General features: G+C 38.6%; 1 protein-coding gene across 2 annotated transcripts; it reads right to left on the reverse strand.

Moving 5' to 3' along the window:
- Positions 1-419: 419 nt before the first annotated feature.
- KNG1 (kininogen 1) lies at positions 420-17,702 on the reverse strand. Of its 2 annotated transcripts, XM_053952253.1 has the most exons (11): positions 17,433-17,697; positions 14,472-14,582; positions 13,469-13,553; positions 11,032-11,204; positions 9,227-9,334; positions 6,718-6,799; positions 6,061-6,227; positions 4,531-4,638; positions 3,474-3,563; positions 1,794-1,953; positions 420-1,445 (listed from the first exon to the last, which is right to left on the reverse strand). In XM_053952253.1, exons 1-11 carry the CDS (start codon positions 17,625-17,627, stop codon positions 1,258-1,260), a joined length of 1,467 nt encoding a protein of 488 aa, XP_053808228.1. In that variant the 5' UTR covers positions 17,628-17,697; the 3' UTR covers positions 420-1,257. The 2 variants fall into 2 exon arrangements, with proteins under 2 accessions (XP_053808228.1, XP_053808227.1); XM_053952252.1 differs by having other exon boundaries at positions 420-1,953; positions 17,433-17,702.
- Positions 17,703-19,554: the final 1,852 nt, after the last annotated feature.

Genomic DNA, 19,554 nt, shown 5'->3' on the forward strand with positions numbered 1-19,554 from the left:
CTCTGCAGATCATCCTTTGCCTGTTATGCCAAGACTCCTGATCCTGTTCCCATATCTTTTGCCTTTTCTGAGTAGACTTCCCCATCTAGTTCGTCCTCACTGACTGTAGAAGCACAGCACACAAAAGGACCCATTCTCAGCTGTTGAGTATAAAGTCTTGATGCCACAGCAATCCTAGCAGCTGGGATGAGCAGAATTGCAGCTGTGGTGGAGGGCATTTCCACTGTGGTTTCAAGTAATGTGGTCTTTTAGAACAACATCAGTGAAGTGTTATCATTTGTAGGACATCACCCTGTCACTAAGTCTTTACAGGATGGAGTAGCATTTCAAACTGGTGAACTTATCTGGCATTGAAGTATTTACTTATTTATTGCTGTGTGGTTTTTGGGTTTTTTCAGCTGAATAAGTTCTTACATCCATACAGAGGGAAAACATATTTTATTTAATAAGAAATATTTGGTGTTTTTTAGCTAATACATTGCACCAAAAACTCAACCTTTGGAAGATACCCAGAATACAAAAATCTGTCCAGTCTCAAAATTATGCACAACCTAATAATGGAAGAAGGCATACAAATTTTAGGTGTCTCAGGAGTTCGTAATTTTGTCATCTGATCTGTAGAATTTGTGCATCTCTGCTGAATGAAAATCTGGCAATCAATGTGCTTCTCTAGGAAGTTAACATAATATGTATAGGGAATAATATATCTGCTTTATTTAGGATTCTCTCAGTTGTCCCTGTTATCTCATCCAACAGAACAACCACTAGTGATAGACTGGTAACAATATTGATTTGTTTAAAGAAATTAACAGGTAAAAAGGTTCCTTTGTTTTATTTTGTTCTTTAAATGATCCAGTCCAGTAAATTAGAGAAAAAATATTTCACATATCTAAGAGAGATTCCCTTGTTCTATATTGTCTTGTTTTACTCATATTTGGTTGAGATTCTTTACGTAATCTGCAAAATTCTTTCTGTCATTGTTTTAAATATAATACAGTAAGATTTGATGCGGTGATTAAGTTTGTGTTTATAGAAAATTGAGGCAGATGAGTTACACAGATTTACATATTTGCAAACATATGCAAATACACAGTATTGCCATATGGTCATAGGTCCCCAGAAGTGCTGGTGACCTACTTGAGTATTTCAGTTAACAGAATATGAGCTTTTGCCTCTTTGTGTTTTATACATTTCAAAAGGCAGTATTCTTCTTATTTTCTTTGTAACATCTCTGAAAAGGATCCTGCAATGTTTGAATTATGCTAAAGCATCTGTGAGATCAAAATCTTCCTCGTTGTTTTCTGTAGCTGGATTGATGTTTTCTGCTGCAGAAGGCAAGAGATCCTCATTTGTGAATTCTCTGGGAAAGCTAGGAGGGGCTGGAAAGCCCACAAGTTGTTTCCATGGTTTTCCAGGACATCTGGGGCGAGGAGATTCTGGGCGATCTGGCAACCCATTAAATAAAGAAGTATCAGGAACAATTAGTGGCTCTGCAGGTCTACTGGTTTCCTCCCTTGCAACCCCTGTACTAACCAGCTCTAGTGCTGTTTCAGCACTAGATGATGGGAGGGTTTCATTTTGATTAAAACCCCTTTCATTTGACTCCTCAGAAGATTTGGGGTTTGGATGTTTATGTTTATTCTTTTTACTGTGTTTTTTATGCCCACACCCATGGCCACTTCTGCGCCCACAATCAGTGTCATGCCTATGCCTTTTGTCATTGTCATGATCCTTTTTAACTCCATGCCTGTGCTTATGCCTGTGTTTGTGCCTGTGTTTATGCTCAGGTTCACCTTCGCCTTCTGGTTCCTGTCCATTGTCTTTCCTCGTTTCTGTGCTAGGGCTTTGACTTTTTCCTTCATTTTTATCAGCATATGAAACTGCATGTGGCTGGCTTAGCATCACAGTGCTCCGGAAAGGTGTGAATCCAGGAGGCCTTCTTGCAAAGAACACCTAAAAAACATTGCAATAGTAGCCACATTTGTTACATGAAAACAGAACAATTGCTTCAGATGTGGGAAATTCAGAAGCTGGCTCATTGCAGTACATTAATCATTTAGCAGATTTTTAAACTAAAATCTAAACTAAACAAGTATCTTTTCTGTGATAAGCATACAAACATAAACATCCTCCCAAATGATTCAGGAGTATTTTAGCAGCTAAAGAAAAATTTCTGAAGTTTTCTGATTATCACTGAAGTTTTGTCAGTGTAAGAGAGGAATTATACTACAGAGAGCAAAACTTATGTACTGGTTTTAATTTATGAACAATACAGTTGGATTCTAGGACTAAATGTCTCAGCACTTGTTAGAGTGTTACACTCCCATGTATAGCATCAATTTATGCTGAAAGTTAACACATCTCTGAAATATCATCATTGGCAGAATATACAGAAGATCTGTGTAATTTTGTTATATAAAATGTAACTATTCAAATTTTTACTTCTAGATTTGACATATTCATTTCAGAATACTGCCTGGAAATAACACACAGAGATTAAAGCTGATAATATCAAACATTCTGTTGTTATTGAGTCATCTCTACTCCCTCATCAGTGTTTAACTGGAAGACAAAGGCTGTGAATGCAGGGTGTACAGTCACTCTACAACACGAGTTTCTCTCCACCAAGTCTCTGATCATTGTCTAGCTGCAAATCAGAGTTATTTGAGTTGAAGCTAAATTTGAAAGTTGATATGGATAAAATATTGTAGTGAAAATAGAGAGGAAAGACATTAGTTGATACATAACAAATGAATATGTAATTATGAAGGTGATGAGGACAGTAAAGTTATTAGTTATGAAGGCAGGGCAATCTGTCGTTATTCAGTGTTACACTGGAGTCTCTGCAATCCTCGGAAATATCTGATAATAAAAAAGATTTGTATTTCATTGTGAGATTTTCAGACTGACTTGCATTCAGGACTAGTCCATCGTGGAGGTGAGTAGGAAGAAACTGGAAGATCCTTGTGCAGAGACTGACAGCTGCAGCAGGTGCCACTCCACTCATATGGAAAGGTTCACAGAGCTTTGGAAGTCAGTGGGGTGTAATTATTGTGCCAGCAAATACATTTTTATTTCAGCTTTTAAACCTAGTATGAGTAGCAATTTTGGGGATTTGATGGGGCTTGATAGTCCAGAGCTTAACTGAGAATGCAGAGGAGCAGCCAACAGGCAGAACTTCTCCCTGTCCCAGTGTCTTTGTGTAATCACCTTGTTGGCCATTGTCTCACCTTGAAACTGCTGTTGAGGTGAAACTGCTTTGATGTAACAGGTTGTTGAGGTTAGAGGGTGAGAGAAAAGAGTGTGACATTAATGAAACTGTTAAAAGAACTGTGTTCCTTTATTTTTGGTATAAAATAATAATTGGATAATTATAAGATAATAATAAGATAACTTGGAATGGATAAAGAATTTATTGACTGCCTTTTTCCTACACTCTGCTTAATAGGATGGGTAATGAAGAAGAATCTTACCACTTGCTGCTCTTCAGAGCAGTTCACCTGGGGATAGATTTTATCCTGCCATGGGATCACGTGAATTTGTGCGTCGCATGACAGTGATGCCTGTTAACAAAACAAAAACCAACGCATTAAGGCAACAAAACTTCAGACACAAAGGAAGAGACTTGGGCCTGAAAAATAAACTTTTTTAAAAATAATACTTTAAAATCCTTGGAACTTTAACCAAGTGTTTATGAAATCTGTCTTAGTGATGGATAGTTCTGTATTGGGACACATCACAGCTTAGCTTTTCAAGGTTGTAGTATGCCTGTGTGAACACTTTAATTCAAATTTGGATTTCAGATGAAATCTTGAAAATTGGATTTTTCACCTCCATCACTAACTGCATAATATTCCTAAGAAATATTTTTTTGCATAATATTCCTAAGAAATATTTTTTATTTATGGCGTTTCTTCTACTAAAAATTGGGAAATTGGGAAATTTAAATAAAGCCTTATTTTTTCTTTTTAGTGCCTGCTGCACTAACAAATTCTAAAATCTCACAGGTAAGCACTGTTCATATGGTGGGAAAAGAGATGGTAGATAAAGGCCCTCTCCGCAAACAACCCCCTTGCCAATGGTTTCTGGCCCTATCAGCATTCCTTTCCAATGTCCAGAGCATATTTTCTCACTATCAACAGCATGGCACGCACTCCAGAAATGTCATTCCTTTGCTCACAAGTAACAATCCAGTCTCATGTTTTCCTTAACTGCAAGTCCACAGAGTCAGGAGTATTGCAGCTATTTCATTTGGCAGCAGCCTTCTGCTCTCCTTTCTTTGATTGATTATTTTCAAAAGAAAGTTCCTTTGGTTTTGCAGTGAGCACTGATCCTGCAGCTGCAGTTCAAGTTTCAGGATTTCTTAACTTGGGTTACAAACAGTGAAAGCTGCCCTTCTTCTTGGAACAAAAGTTTACTGAAAGAGGTAACAGAACCCAGGATGTGATTTTACTTAAGCATTTACAGTTTCTGATGCAAATCAATTTGTCCGTAAGAAGCATTACAGTTGGCAAGATTATCATTACTTACACTGTTTGATGTGGCTGTACAGTCTTCATTAAGTTTTTCAAACTCACTCTTGGAGCAGTTTGTCTTCCAAACTGTAAATTTTACTCGATACTTTTTTCCTGCAACCACCTGAAAAATTAGCAAGAAAGCTTTCTGCACTAAAAGCATTTTATTAAAAAGGTTTCACAGGAAAGATGATTTTCTACAAGCTTATACTACTTGTATTCTACAAGTCCTAACCACTGGGCCAACATATGTGAAGAACAATATTAAAATATTTGGCAGTAAACTTATCTGCTTCTAATCAAGTAACTTGTTTACTCCGGTTCCTATTCTCAAAAATTCTAGCATTGAAGCTGAAGGAAACAGAAAAGGTCAGAATAATATTGGGCCCACAGTTATTAAATGTCTGCAGTAATTTCATTAGTAACAGATGAAATCATTAGTGATAGCAGTGTAGAGAGCCAAATACGATGTCAGAAAAGTGGAATGTGAGTAAAACAAAGTGTGTGATGAACAAGCTCAGTTGAAAATGAATCTATTTGCCAAACACATTAAAGAGAGAAACTGCATGGGTTCAAGAATGTGCCTGCTATGAGTTCTCATAGTATTTTTCACAGAGCTTGAAATAATATATCTTCCTTCGGGGACATCAGGCAAGACATGAAATTCTATTTCCCTGAAATCTATTTTAAATGTGTATGCATGCTAATATCAGTCATGATCGGGAAAGTCAGAAGGAAGAAAAAAGTTTGAAAGAAGAAAAGGCACAGATATTATCAGTAAGATAATATGAGCTCTTTGGAAAAATTCTGGTGTGCTTTTAGCACCTTCTCCAGTGATACCTCATGCTCAGGAGTAGTTTTGCCCAAGTATTTTCTGAACTACTCCACTGTCAAATTTTCAATTCTATCCTAAACTTCTATTTTGATGTGTTGGGACAGTAAACAAGGCTTATGCAAACACTGACCAATATTATCCCCCTGATTCCTCGTCCTTTATCAAGTTCTATTTATCTGTATGTATTAAGTTATGCACAGATGTCCTTTTCTGAATCTAGCTAGAGTATTATTGGCAGCACAATCAGTATATGAAATAACACATTTCTAAGGGAAATTAAGATGCCTCATTTTGGACCATACAACAACTGTAGGGTGGACACTGCTTAAAATAACATGGCGAGTATTGGTGTCGTGGATCAAGGGAATAGTCCTGTCTAATAAAACTTTTATACTTTAAAAGTCTAAGGTATGTTACAAAGGTAAAAAGTAGGGTAGATACACAGAAATCAAATGCCCTGAGCCAACCTTCTTCACATCCTTTTAAAATCAGTTTGTTTTAAGAAAAAAAAAGAAAATTCAAGAAATTTTTGAATGCGAGACAGTATGGATTAGATTTTACAGGAAAAATTGAATGGATATTTCAGTTACCTCATGTATCAGCACTTAGACAAAAACATTATTTCAAATCTAAATACAAACTTTAGGTAACATTCAGCTCAGGCCAATAATAATGTCATGTTTGTTCCTCATCTCTGTGATATATCCCAACCTGAACTGTCGCTGATTGTATTTCTCCACCTTTATAGTAGAAGTCATCATTACTCTCCGAATTATACTTCTCTGTAGAAACCTTCAGTAGTTCCTTCAGTTCTGGACTGTCATTTGGGATCGTCCTTGGACAACCTGGGCAAATGGCAGCAACTACCGTTTCTTCAACTGAAAGAGAACAACAGGTTTCAGATCTAAGAAACAAAAGGTTCCATGTAGATAAAGCAGTTATAAAGCCCTGCTTTCTGGAACTCTTCATATTTGGGTCTATGAAATGAAAACAAAATATATTTGAGTTTTATATGATCAGCAATATCATATCTAAAAGAACATCAGCACCTACTGTCACATGGGACATTTAACAACAGTTCTCTTGTAGAAACAAGAATTGCGTGTTCTGGTTGTAGGTAGCCAGAAAATGTGAGACGGAACAGCTACATGTATGGAAAGACCTGATTTGGGTGAAACAAGAGGTGCATGTAACTGGCAATGAATTTGTGTGTTGAATAAAATCTAGTCTGAATGGGTGAGAATGCAGCATTTACTACATGCAATAATATCTGTGTCCAGATAGGCTGGAGAAAAAAGTAGCAATACATAACAATAAAAGACACTGAAAACTGTGGAACTTTCAAAACTGATAGTCCCTAGGACATACCTGGAAGCTTGCAGTCGCTGGCGGTATCTACAATCTCTGCCTGAAGATTCTGAAATGCTTTGGCTTCACATTTAGCTACACGCTGGAGTCAAAAATGCAAAACAGGTCCTTGTTATTTAGAAATAATGAACAAACTCACATCCTAATACCTTCCTGCTAACAGAATAAGTCAAGCATGCTTCTGATAATTCCTTCCTTCCTTCCTTCCTTCCTTCCTTCCTTCCTTCCTTCCTTCCTTCCTTCCTTCCTTCCTTCCTTCCTTCCTTCCTCCCTTCCTCCCTTCCTCCCTTCCTCCCTCCCTCCCTCCCTTCCTCCCTCCCTCCCTCCCTTCCTCCCTTCCTTCCTTCCTTCCTTCCTTCCTTCCTTCCTTCCTTCCTTCCTTCCTTCCTTCCTTCCTTCCTTCCTTCCTTCCTTCCTTCCTTCCTTCCTTCCTTCCTTCCTTCCTTCCTTCCTTCCTTCCTTCCCTTCCTTCCTTCCTTCCTCCTTCCTTCCTTCCTTCCTCCCTTCCTCCCTCCCTCCCTCCCTCCCTCCCTCCTCCCTCCCTCCCTCCCTCCCTCCCTCCCTAATAGACAGTCTGCAGAGGCAATAAATAATCAGAGTTCAAAAGGACTACTCAGAGAAAATAACACCCTAAAAGAAAAGCCAAATGAACTATTTGTATGTGTTCATTAAAGAAAAAAATGAGAATGTCTACAAGCCAAAATCATATTTTATAGAGAACTCCATGGAATTTCTGTCTCAAACTGTAAGGACCAAAAAGAAATTACACAATTATCAAATCAAATATTACTGAGTTTCTTGTATTTTCTCAGGTCTTATAAAGGAACTGTGGTAGATAACTTGCTTAAAACTGCCTTGATATCTTAAAGCTAGAAGAAAGCAGATATTGATTGTGGGGTTTTTTTAAAGATTATAGAGCCTAAAACCAATTCCACCATTCCAGTGATTAAAAACAGTAATAAGGAAAGAACTGGGGCAATGAATACATCCAGGAAAAACTGAGGTTTTGTGGTAAGCAGAAGTCATATTTTGCAGATTTGCCAAAGTTACACAAAGCATCAACAAAGGTCGGTAAAGAGATCTCTTGATATACAGAGATTTTAAGAAAGGTTTTGGTGAAATCCTTTATCAAAGACTAAAGAAATCCAATTAGCCATAAAATAAGAAGGAATACTTAAAATTCAGACCTTAAGACCATGACAGTTACTTGAAAATGTAATTATAAAACATCTACTTAGTAGTATTTTTAAAAAAACTAATGAAGAACAATGTCAAGGCTTATTATCCAGGTTAAAGGTTTTGACATAATGTCCCAGTATAGCTCAGTGGTTCATATTTGTGTTGAATACAGGGTGCAATTCTGGCCCTCCCATTTGAACTTTAATAGTACAGAGCTAAAGGTATGAGAAAACTTCCTTGGAATTTGGAATATTCCAAGGTATAGAATATTCTTGAAATATGGTATTCTATCTGTCAGTGATCTACTGGCAAGTTCAGGGGATAAGTGCTTATGATCTAATTCCAGAAGCCCTGTGTGACCAAAGCAGTATGTGAGTGAGGCAGTGCTCCTGCAGTAGGTGAGGTGACAGAAGTCACCACCTCTGGGTGACAGCTGGAGAAACTCAGACTCAAGCTGTTTAAGTAACTTGCTTAAGGTTTAAGGGCACATGGGTAGTGGAGGGATTTGCTTCAGCTAGTCTGACTCTCACACTTCTATTATTTACCAGTGCTGCCATTATTTCCTTTTTTGATCAATACATCTGAAACATTCTTGAGATGCACAAGGATTAATTTTTGAACAGGAGAGGCTCTTGAAAGTAACACTCAATGGTGCATTTCCTCAACAGCTGAAACAGATGCCATTCTGTCCCCTCCCATTTACCACCACCATTCATAGTGACTCTGCATTCCTGCCCTCTGCCTTGTGTTTGCAAAATTGTTTTTCTGATGCCCTCATGAGCTGGTTCAGTGAGGTCAGTTGAGAAAGGAAGCCTCTATTTTTGGTACAGCTCCTTCAGTTCCAGGTCAGTGAAGCCAAAGGAGTACCTGTGTTTGCAGCACTGTTTAGCTAGATTATGCGTAAATTATGTGAATAAATTTCTTTTGAAGCTATTATTTGGACTGTGATAAAGGTTAAGTAATAATTCAGCTACTGACTTTTCTGAGAAAATATGTCTTAGGCTGGAAATTGTGCTAATTTTAATTATCACTTCTTGGGTTGTACATAAGTGACTCCTGGAATACCTGGATAAAAACTTCTCAAGGAATTTATTATTTGGGTAAGACTGGTCAGATTCTGTGGTGTAATCTGTAAACCTTTCAGTGGTCCCCTTAGTCACTGATTCAGAAGACATGGATGTCCTAGTTACATAAACAGTTATGTGTAAGACTGGATTTAAACTTTGTTTGTGAAATGAAGCAAGACTATAAGTATTTTCTTGAGTCAGATCTCAGTGATTATTTGTTAAAGTGATATTTTCTTGATAAACAGATTTTTGAGATTACTTACACCTCTAGAAGTGATTTTGCATTCTGGAGTTAAATCTTGAAATTGGTCTTTGGAGCAATTAGTCTCCTCAATTTCATATCTAATTACATAATTCCATCCAGCTACCACCTGGAAGAGATATTTAGGTTATATATTATGTAAAACAATGCAAACTAGAAAGTTAAACTATTACATGAGGTTAGCAAAGAAAGCAAAACTACTCATTTAGTGCCTTCTATCTATCAAATCACTTTGCACTCATTAAGCCACAGATTGTTCATGGACAGCAAAAAACTATCTTGTCGTTGCAGTACAAAATGTAAACTAAGTCCTGCTTTTATTAGAAGTGCACTTTGTATTTGGTGTCCACTTCTGGCAAGCCTGCAGCCTCACACTGCTGGGTTTCTTGTGCTTTCCTCCAAAGATCTGTTACTTATTACTGCCCGTGACAGGAAGCTGGACTAGATAGATGACTACAGTAACACAGCCTGGCAAGTCCTGCATTCCTGAGCATGGGACACAGTAAAACAGTATTTGAATAATGTAACTTTATACTGCTGGCATAATTTTTTGTTGAGTGTTCTGCATTTATCATCTACCCATAATTGTGTCTATCCTGGGCTTTACCTTCCCACACACAGTTTTGTCCAGGTTCATAACCCATTTTAAAATTTTTCTCTCCAGGAAGCTGTTCCGTTTTCCTAACAGTGGCTACTTCTTCTCACCCATGAAACCTCTACAAATCATAGTGTTGGGCCAGGTAACATTGTATTAAAAAGGAAAAACAATCAAATATAAGAACTTGTTATCCCAGATCAATTGAAGTGGAGAGCTCTGACTTTTCCCCGTTTGCCAGAGGAGACATGATGGTTCTCTTTCCAGCTGCTGGATTGCAGTCTGTCTGCAACACTTTGTCATGTGGCCTAAATGTTGTGCAAGTTTGTCTTTCAGCAAAGAGGATTGCTGCCATCAGTAAATATAACAAGGACAGTCTGGCTTAAATCATGAGTCAAGCTGACATGAGACCAGAAGTTTCTTTTTGGCTTAGTAAATATACACAGGTTCAAAGAAAGGGGTCTGTGTTTGCTGTTGGGTTGTACACTAGTTAAAAACCAAATAAGAAACTTTACTTTCTAGCAATGTCCCACCAATCCATAGGAAAACCTTTCACAGGGAAGGAATTATTGCATGAAATACCAGATGACACAGAATTTCTGCAACCTCAGTAGTCATTTCTTGCAAAACAGATAATCCCATGAGCAGAAATCTTGCAGCAGTGGCATGCTGTGGTTTTGGGTTCTCTTACCCATTTTTCCTATGTGGGGTTTACCTATCCTATCATTGCACGTTACCTATCCTAGCAGTGCACATAGCAGCTGCTGACAAATGGGCCCTATTGCCTGCACAAACAGAGATGCCTGCTGCTGTTTGAGAGGCTGGTGAGTGTGAGAGACATCTGTGCAGGCTGGCACAGCCCCTAGGAGGGATCTGCTCCTGCTGGAGCCTCAGGGCAAGGCCAAAGGAAGTACCCAGGAGGGTCTGAGATGATACAGGTTGCATGTGCCAGACCAGAATGCAAATAAACCAGTGCTAAACAGTGCTTAGAAGCAACTGCAGATTTTTAAAAAAATACTATCAGTTGAGAGCTCTGAAAATCCAGTAGGTAACTGTTAATGATTCCTTATAAATGAAGATAATTATTTATTGAGTCTACCCACTATACGCATTTTGTATGCTTTAATATCAGAAATATACACAAAACAAACAAGGTACCTGCTTTGGGTTGGATTATTTCAGTAAAATGTAGAGAAAAATCATGCACAAACCTGTCTCTTAGCTTCTTTTATTTCCACAAGCTTAAAAAGGGCAAGTTCATCACTGTGCTTGTTAAACTTCTGAATGGCTTTTTTCAGAATTTCTGACACTTCTGAGCCGTCACTTGATATATGATGAAAGCATCCAAGACATGGAGCCTCAGTAAGTCTTATCTTTGACACATCTGGAAAAGAAAAACCAAAAAACATAGGGCTTCATGCTAAACAGCCTTAGATTTTCATTTTTTCCTATCTGGGAGTGTGCAAGAACCTTTCCTGCTTTCAGCTGGTGTGATAAGCAAACCCTCTATTCCAGTTTCAAGGCCTACAAAGACATTTTTATATTCAGGAACATGCTCTGGTTGTGGTGGCAGGGGCAATCCATGACCTTAGGGTCCAGGCATGGTTTTGGCAGTGAACTCCATTCCAGCATTTCAGAAATTCTTGCTTTTCTGAACTTCAGAAAACATGAATTTCAGAAAAATCTTGCGTGTAGTTTTGACACAATTAAGGAAGGTACATTACTCATTCAGCCAGGGATGAGCCAGTGGAGACTACAACTAAGGGGATGGTTTTCAGATTCTACAAAGCTCACCCACAGAGTGCAGCTGCTTGCTGTCCTCACCACATTTCAGGATGGGGACTTCAGCAGAAGTGTTTGGGCTCACCCATGTGAGCTGCTGTGACTCTGAGTGCCCCAGGGACTGTAGTTGGACTGTTCTGCTGTCCCTACCAGTCACCGTGGCTGCCGGTTACCACTTGGTGCTACCTCCAGGCTAAACCAGCTGGATTGGCTGGGAATAGACAAGCTTGACAGGGATGCTCAAACTCCTGTTTCCTACTACTAATCCTATTAACTCTCTTTCCTTTCTAGTAATCATGGACTGGATTTTCATAAATTAATTTTATAGTTCAGCACATAAATTAATTTCACAAGTCAGTGAGCTTGAGAATGGAAGTGGGACAATATGTGGTCTCTGTGGAATTGAAGTAAAATTTATGTGCCTGATCTTCAGCTGGCATAAACTGGCTTAAAGGAAGTTATGCCAGTTTGCACCAGCCAGGAAACCAATCCAGGGTCAGTTAGATCAAACTGTTCCACCAAAGAGGCTGAACAGTGTGGTACCAATACAGTGGGGAAATCCCTCACCTGTCAGGTGTGACCAAAGTATGTCTTATGTTGACTCAGTAATGACAAACAGATACCTTACAGAAAAGTGTGACCATGTTTTCAGTAAGCAGTAACAAAGGAGATAATGAACCAACAGCACCCCTACTTCTAGACCAGCTGTGGTCTCAGCACTTTCATAAGGACTATGCTGGATGAATGTGTATTATTTTCCAGAGTTGTTACAACTTGGTAAGAAGAGATGAGTTCCTTAGGCTGAACACCTGATTCATTTAATTTATATATGGGGATTTTTTGCTTTCTAAGCAAGGATTCAAATGCAAATTTCCCGTGGTCTCTGTGGGATTCACACAACTTTTGCTGGCAACTAGGTGTCACCATTGCCCTACAAATGCAGCATTTGTTCAATGCAGAACATGGAGTTTGTGCACTGCAGTTCCTGGAAGGACACTGTAGGTAAAGCCATTTCAGCTTTAAACAGGATAGCTAGGAACAAAAAGCAAACATCGGCTGCCAAACATCTCAGAAACTGGGGGGAATATTTCTGTAGTTAATAGTTCAATGGATATTTTAAAGGGAGCTTGGGTATATCTTTCAGAGCACCAGGCATAGAGATCTCAGTTGGAAATCTTTAAAACAATGTGATTTCTTTTTAATAAGGAGAATTCCTATGTGAATGTAATAGTCATATGAGTGTCTTATAGGTGAAAAATAGTAGTATTTCTTATTGTTAAGGTGTAAAAGATCCATCTCTTACATAATTACATCACTGCCAGATTTCTGTTTTGCAAATGAAATTTTTGTCTTTTCTTGTTTGGGGTAAATATTTGTTTTGCTAAACTTTAACAGCAAGAATTCATTAAATTTCAGTTTGGAGAAAATGAAGGTGCAATTTTGTCATACCAAGTGTTTTCCAGTAATTCCTCAGACAATTTTATGTTTAAAAAAGTAAGGACAGAAAGTTGAAGTGTGGCAAGTTGCATCCAGTCTCTGAAGTTTTTTGTATGCTTTTGGTCTTAAGCAAACTAATTTTAATTTGGCATAATTCTAGTGCTTGAAGAAACTTACTACACATACATGCTGAATTTTATTATCCTGGGCAGAAACTGCCTGTGCTTCACTTATTTAGTCTATATGTGTATAACAGTGAAGTGAAATTTTATCTTTAACCAATAATTGCTTACAAAAGATTATTTATAAATGTCTGACTAGAATGATAAGGAGCTTCTACCTTTAAAATTACTTGAAAGTCTCAGTATTGTATATTCCATTTTTATTTGTAAATGTATTTGTTGAAAGCTGTCCCGAATAGTTACATACCTGAGAAAATTTTGCATTCTTGTGAAACATTAGTTGTTTTATCAGCATCATTCATATGAACTCGAGCTGTGCATTCTCCCGTTTTCTGCAAAAACATATGGCAACAATTGTCTGAAACTTGCTAAATAAAAATACAGTGCTTTAGCTATTGAACACAGCTGACAGTTGCAGACTGATTCTGGGGAAGAGGTTCATGTGTATATTTGTAATAATGTCTAACTTGCTGTTTTGTTACTGAAAAAGGATCAGTTTTGTTGATATTGAGGAAAGTAGGGGACAAACTGAGCAGATGACTTGAATGATGCTTTATATTTGTATGATGTGCATTGATTAACTAAAGACTTTACAGTCAGAATAATGGAAATGAACACATGCCCAAGACTAAAGACTGTATAAACCATGTATTTATGCATTTTCCTCTCTACTAGTACAAGGTATGTGGCAATGACCATGGCATTTCACATAGATTCAAATCATATTGTCACCATGTTCCCTTCCTGTGCACTGTGTGAAAGAGCAGTGGCATGCCCTGGGAATGTGCAGTGTCCCTGCAGTGTGTGCCCCCATTGTACCTCCCCTGGGTGCCCTCTGGTAGCACAAGCCAGACATGCTTGGCACTGCTGAAAGCCCTCTGCCAAAATTTCTGCCATAGTGGCTTCCATGTGACTGTTTGGTTGTGCAAGTTTCCATTATACATAATTAATACCAAGTTTTACAGTCCTTACACTCTCACAGTGCACAAATCTTATGTTGGATTTATTGTGAACCTTCATACTGAAGCACTGAAATGTTCCTTTCTGCATATATTCAGAATTGTACTGGAAAACTCAGGACTGTAATGGTTAACTTTGGGGTTGTAAACATTTCTGTACTGTAGTCGTATAAGCTCTCTAAAGCAACGCAGCTAAAAAAGTTAATTCTTCTACTGTATTTTCCGCAGGCAATTGTAGTCCTGGTCCTTATGTTTCTGCACAGAGAACTTTTAAAGAGAACAGATACTTACAGCCTCTGCAGATACTTTGTAATGACAGTGTTGCCAGTGTTTGTTTTCCTCAGCGGTGCAAGTGCTTTCAAGTATTCTGTATTTCACATAGAACTGTGGGTCAGGACCTGCCTGGATTAAAACAATATACATTTCATCATTTGCATGGTAACAAATCAAGTGGAAAGATAAGAGTTTCAAAAAAGTAAATACTATTATTTAGTTACCTTAAATTTTATAGTATGGTTTCCCATTAGCTGCTGGTCTCTCAGATCTTGGTAGTTCAAATATTAACTTACCTAATTATATTACTTAGCCCTTACCTACAATGACAATATGTTGATATAAAGCATACAATATGCTTAACTGCCTTCATTTTAACTTGTAGTACCAATGGGTTTAGAACCAAAAAGAAGTGGTTAGTTTTTATACTCTCATTGAAATGTACTCCAAAAAAAGCCATTTTGGGTGGCTGCTTGGATAGTTAGCACAATTGCCAGCTTGGACTGTGCTCCTGTCTGACTCCCTCGCTCTCACTCTTGGCCTCCTCCCAGATCTGTCCACTTTGTTTTTGTACAGCTCCCCTGGCAGCCCAGAGGCAGCCTGGCAGTGCCCAAACAGCCTCTGCTCAGTGGTACCAGGGAACTTCAGCTGCCTGGCCTGCCCGGGAAGGGGGAGCAGAGATGTGCTCTGGAGACAGCCTTGAGCAGTGCCTGCGGTTTTCTACAGGCATTGGAGGCCTGGCTGCAGGGCAGGACAGCCTCAGGTATCCCATAAGATGAAATAAAAAACATTAAGCAAAGTTTGGCCTGGCCAGTGTAAGCACTTCAGAATTTGGTAAATCAGTAGTGGGCATTTTCTCCTTGCCATAAACCAGGTAGCAGGCCTGTGCCTACAGGTGACAGTGACAACACTGTAAGGTTTGTGGTTCATCCTCTAGAGAAGATATAAAGTCAGAAGTTACTAACCTTTTACAGCCACTAAAAATGCTCTGCCAATGTGACTTTTGAAATACAAACAGGCAGCTGCTGTAGTTTAGCACCAATTATTCTAAAATATCCAGTTATTTTTCTCTGTCTCTGCTGGGAGGATTAAACTATAATTCTTGCCTTAGTGCTACCAAAAAAAATGAGGCTTAGCTGATGTGGTTGGCATATTTACACTGATGCAGTAGACACAGAATTATATTCTGCCTTCTCTTAATTCCTGATGTGTATTGCTATAGGTACGAAGAAGTGTAGAGGTACCTCATATAATAGTTGTAAAAAAGGATAAAAGGGGCTCTAAGAATATAATAGACTTAGTCCTCAGCAGGTAGAAATTGACTTTTATGGAATTACATCAGATTACATTATTTGGGATTTAAAAAGAGCCAAATTCTGTTCTCTGTTACAGTGTTCTAAATCTGCAATAAATCAGCTCAGTAAGTAAGCGAAGTAAGAAAAGGCATTGTTTCTGTATTATTTGCTATTAGTTTATTACATTACTATTATGAACAGCTATGCCTTTAACTGGGGCAGGTTTAGTCTTTCACTAGTAAGCTTTTATGTCTTATTACCTTATCAATAATGAATGTACATGAATATGTAATAACCAGCTATTTAATTAATGCATTCAACATTGTGAGACTAGTGAGAAATAAAATCTATACTCTTTTTAGAAAAAGAACCTCAAATATGAGGAAATTTCAATTGTAGATTCCTTTTCTCTATTTTTTACTTAATATCATAATCAGATCAATGACTCAAAGTAATAATCAATTTCCACTTTGTATCTTTTAAGAAAAGATGGCTATCTAGAGAAGGAAAGATGAATAATAATTGCAATAAATATGTATTCTTAAAAATATAGCATTGTTTAAGATAGAATTCTGAAACTCCTATCTCTCCTTTAGGAACACCAGCAAAAGGAAGGTAGGTGGTACTACAGCTGTGATATAGAGATATTTGCATTTGGCTCTTGTTAAGAATGAGAACGTTAAGAATGTTCAGTGAAACTATTCATTTACTTAATGTTAATTATATAAAGGGTTTTCTGATTTTACTCTTTGTCTCCACATGCTAAAATCTCCTGTGTAAACAGGAACACGAAAGGGCAGGTGCCAGGAGATGTGGGTAATTTGCTGTAAGTGTTTAGCAATGCATGGCTCTTTTCCGAGGTCAATTTCTGTCTGGGTAAAAGTGTCTTGTGATTTTGGAGTGCAAAATATTCTCTCTAACACTGGATTTCTTGTGGTTTACATCTGAAAATCCAATTCAGTAGAAAAAAATGCTAATGTTACTTTCAAGTAAAATAATGCTTGTCATTATTATGGTAATACCATCTTTGTATACCTCTCCGAGGTAAATACTCTTTTGTTAGATTAAGGCTATATAGAAGGACTCCAGGCAAAGGATCATGTTGCATTCATCTTTCCTCTGTAATTTTAGCTGTCACCCTATTTGACTACAATACCACCTACTGCTTCTAGATAGATCTGTGACTTAGGACTGGTGTCAATCAAATAGTATTCACAAACAAGTCAGAATATTGCCAAACTTTATCAGGTGATTCTCCTTTATGTGCAGCACCAGCTCTTCCCAAGTCAAGATTATATTAATATTTTTTGTAAGTGTGGTTTTGCCATTGGGCTGAAAACCTTACAGATGATGGAAAGGAGTAGAATTCCCAATAAAGAAAAAAGAGAACAGAGTGGAATAGTAAGACAAAGTGTGTTGGTGATAGAAATTTTCTATTCTTTAGTCCTCATATTAGTAAGCAATTCACCAGCACACAGAGTTCTGCTGATAAAAACATAATATACACCCCTGCTTATCAGGGGAACAAGTATCTTACTGTGGAAGTCACTTTGATTTTTTTAAAACATTTTTGGAAGACAATTTGCTGTCATGCTTGCCCCCTTACAAATGAGATGGAGATAAGCTGATTCAGAGTGCATAAACAATTCCAGCTTTTTTTTTTTTTTTCCCAAAATCTACTTACAGTTCTCTTGGCTTCCATCACCACATATAGAGCAAATTGGTTACCAGTTGTGCTGTCTCCATTGTATTTCTTCAGTGCTGCGTCAACAGCTTTAAAGACATCAGGGTCATCACAGTCCGAAAACTCAAATGCAAGAGGAATGGCTCTGCTAGAGAAAAAACTGCAGCAGAGTGTTAGTACAATGAAGGCCTTCATAATTGGATGAAAAAGGCCCTCTGGATTAGAAGGCTCTTTAAGAACAAAATGGAAAAGAAATGCCTGACAGGATTTTAGTCACCTCTTCTGTTTTTCAGGAGGAGTAGTTAAGTAAACAGAATGAGTGGGTTGCTGGGGTTGGTTGGTTCTCATCATACCCTGTTTATACTGCAAATAAACTTCTGAGTTTATCTAAATAAACTTTGTTTGTTCACCAGAATGACACTAAGGTTATCCACCTGCCATCAAGATAACAGGATAAATGGCTGCAGCTGGGGACCAGTTTAGGCAAAGTAAAGCAAAAGAAAAAGTGGCTGTAGTTTTCTGACTTCTTAACACCTAAGCTGCTACCGAGAATGAATTTTACAAGGTTTAAATAAAACATCCAGGAAGGTCACAGTGGCAATGAAGTTTTGGACAACAACCTTGTAAATTTTATAGATCTGTTTAGTGTTCAGGTTGCAACAGTTCTGAGAACTATAGTACTCAGAACATGTTTGAAAAGTCTTTGGACAGGTGCATATGGTTGAATGTCTCATAACCCTTCAATAGCCTTGGTAAACCTTGTTCTTCATGGTCCTATTGAGAAGTCCATCTCTGCTGTCATGTGGAGACTGCCTGGTTTAAGGATTAGTCAGTGATCACAGTGCTTTGTAATTGTTACAGATACGTGACACACAAGAACAAAGGATTAAACACTATTGTCTGAGTCTGGTCAAGCCAGGATTAGAGATGGCTGAGAATTGGTGCTTGTCTCCCCTGCGTGGCACCAAATAGCTTTGCTTTGGGTCTATGAACACCTTGGGACTGCCTTGGCTCCTGTGTTCCAGCTGTTTCCTGCTGTATTGCGTTTGTGTGGCAAGGTTTTGGTAGCAGGGGATTACAGGGGTGGCTTCTGTGAGAAGCTGCTGGAAGCCTCTCCTATGTCTGACAGAGCCAATGCCAGTCAGTTCCAAGATGGATGCAGTTCTGGCCAAGATTGAGTCCATCAGTGCTGGGATAGTGCCTCTGGGATAACATAGTGGTGAAGGAAAAAAAAAAAAAAGGAACTGGGAAAGAACCGGGGAGAGAAGAGTGAGAATATGTGAGGAAAAACAGCTATGCAAATCCCACAGCCTGTGAAGAATGTGTGGGAGGAACTGCTGTGGGTGAGGAGCAAAGATTTTCTTGCAGCCTATGGAGCAGACCATGGTGAGGCAGCTGTGCCCCTACAACCCCTGGAGGTCAGTGGTGGAGCAGGGATTCACCTGCAGCTCATGGAGGACCCCACACCAGAGCAGGTGGATGCCCAGTGGGGGCTATGACCCTGTGGAAGCCTGGGCCAGAGCAGTTTGTTCCTAAAGGACTGCACATCATGGAAAGGACCTACACTGGATCAGTTCATGAAGGACTGCCTCCAATGGAAGGGATCCCAAGTTGGGGCAAGGGAAGAGTGTAAGGAATCCTTATCCTGAGGAAAAAGGAGGGGCAGAAGCAACACATGATGAGCTGACTGCAGCTCCCATTCCCATTCCCCTACACCAGCTGACAGAGAAGGTAGAGAAAATCAGGAGTAAATTTAAGCCTGGGAAGAAGGTGTTTTAAAGATATTACTTTATTTCTCATTCTCTTACTCTGGATTGATTAGTAATAAGCCAATTTTCCCGAGTCCAGTCAGTTTTGCCTGTGAGGATATTTGGTGAGTGATCTCTCTATCCTTACCTTGACCCATGAGCCTTCTGTTGCATTTTCTCTCCCCTGTCTGGCTGAGGAGGGCAGTGACAAAGCAGCTTTAGTGGGCACCTGGCACCCAGCCAGGGCAAACTCACCACACTTGTTACAAGTTTTGATTAAAAAAATGCACTTTAGAGACTGTGGATAAAGTACACCAGAAATAAGTTTTTTCATACATGATAACAGGCGTTTAAAAATTAATCAATCTTCACTC

The sequence above is a fragment of the Vidua chalybeata genome, chromosome 10 (assembly GCF_026979565.1).
Source record: "Vidua chalybeata isolate OUT-0048 chromosome 10, bVidCha1 merged haplotype, whole genome shotgun sequence".
Taxonomy (NCBI): domain Eukaryota; kingdom Metazoa; phylum Chordata; class Aves; order Passeriformes; family Viduidae; genus Vidua; species Vidua chalybeata.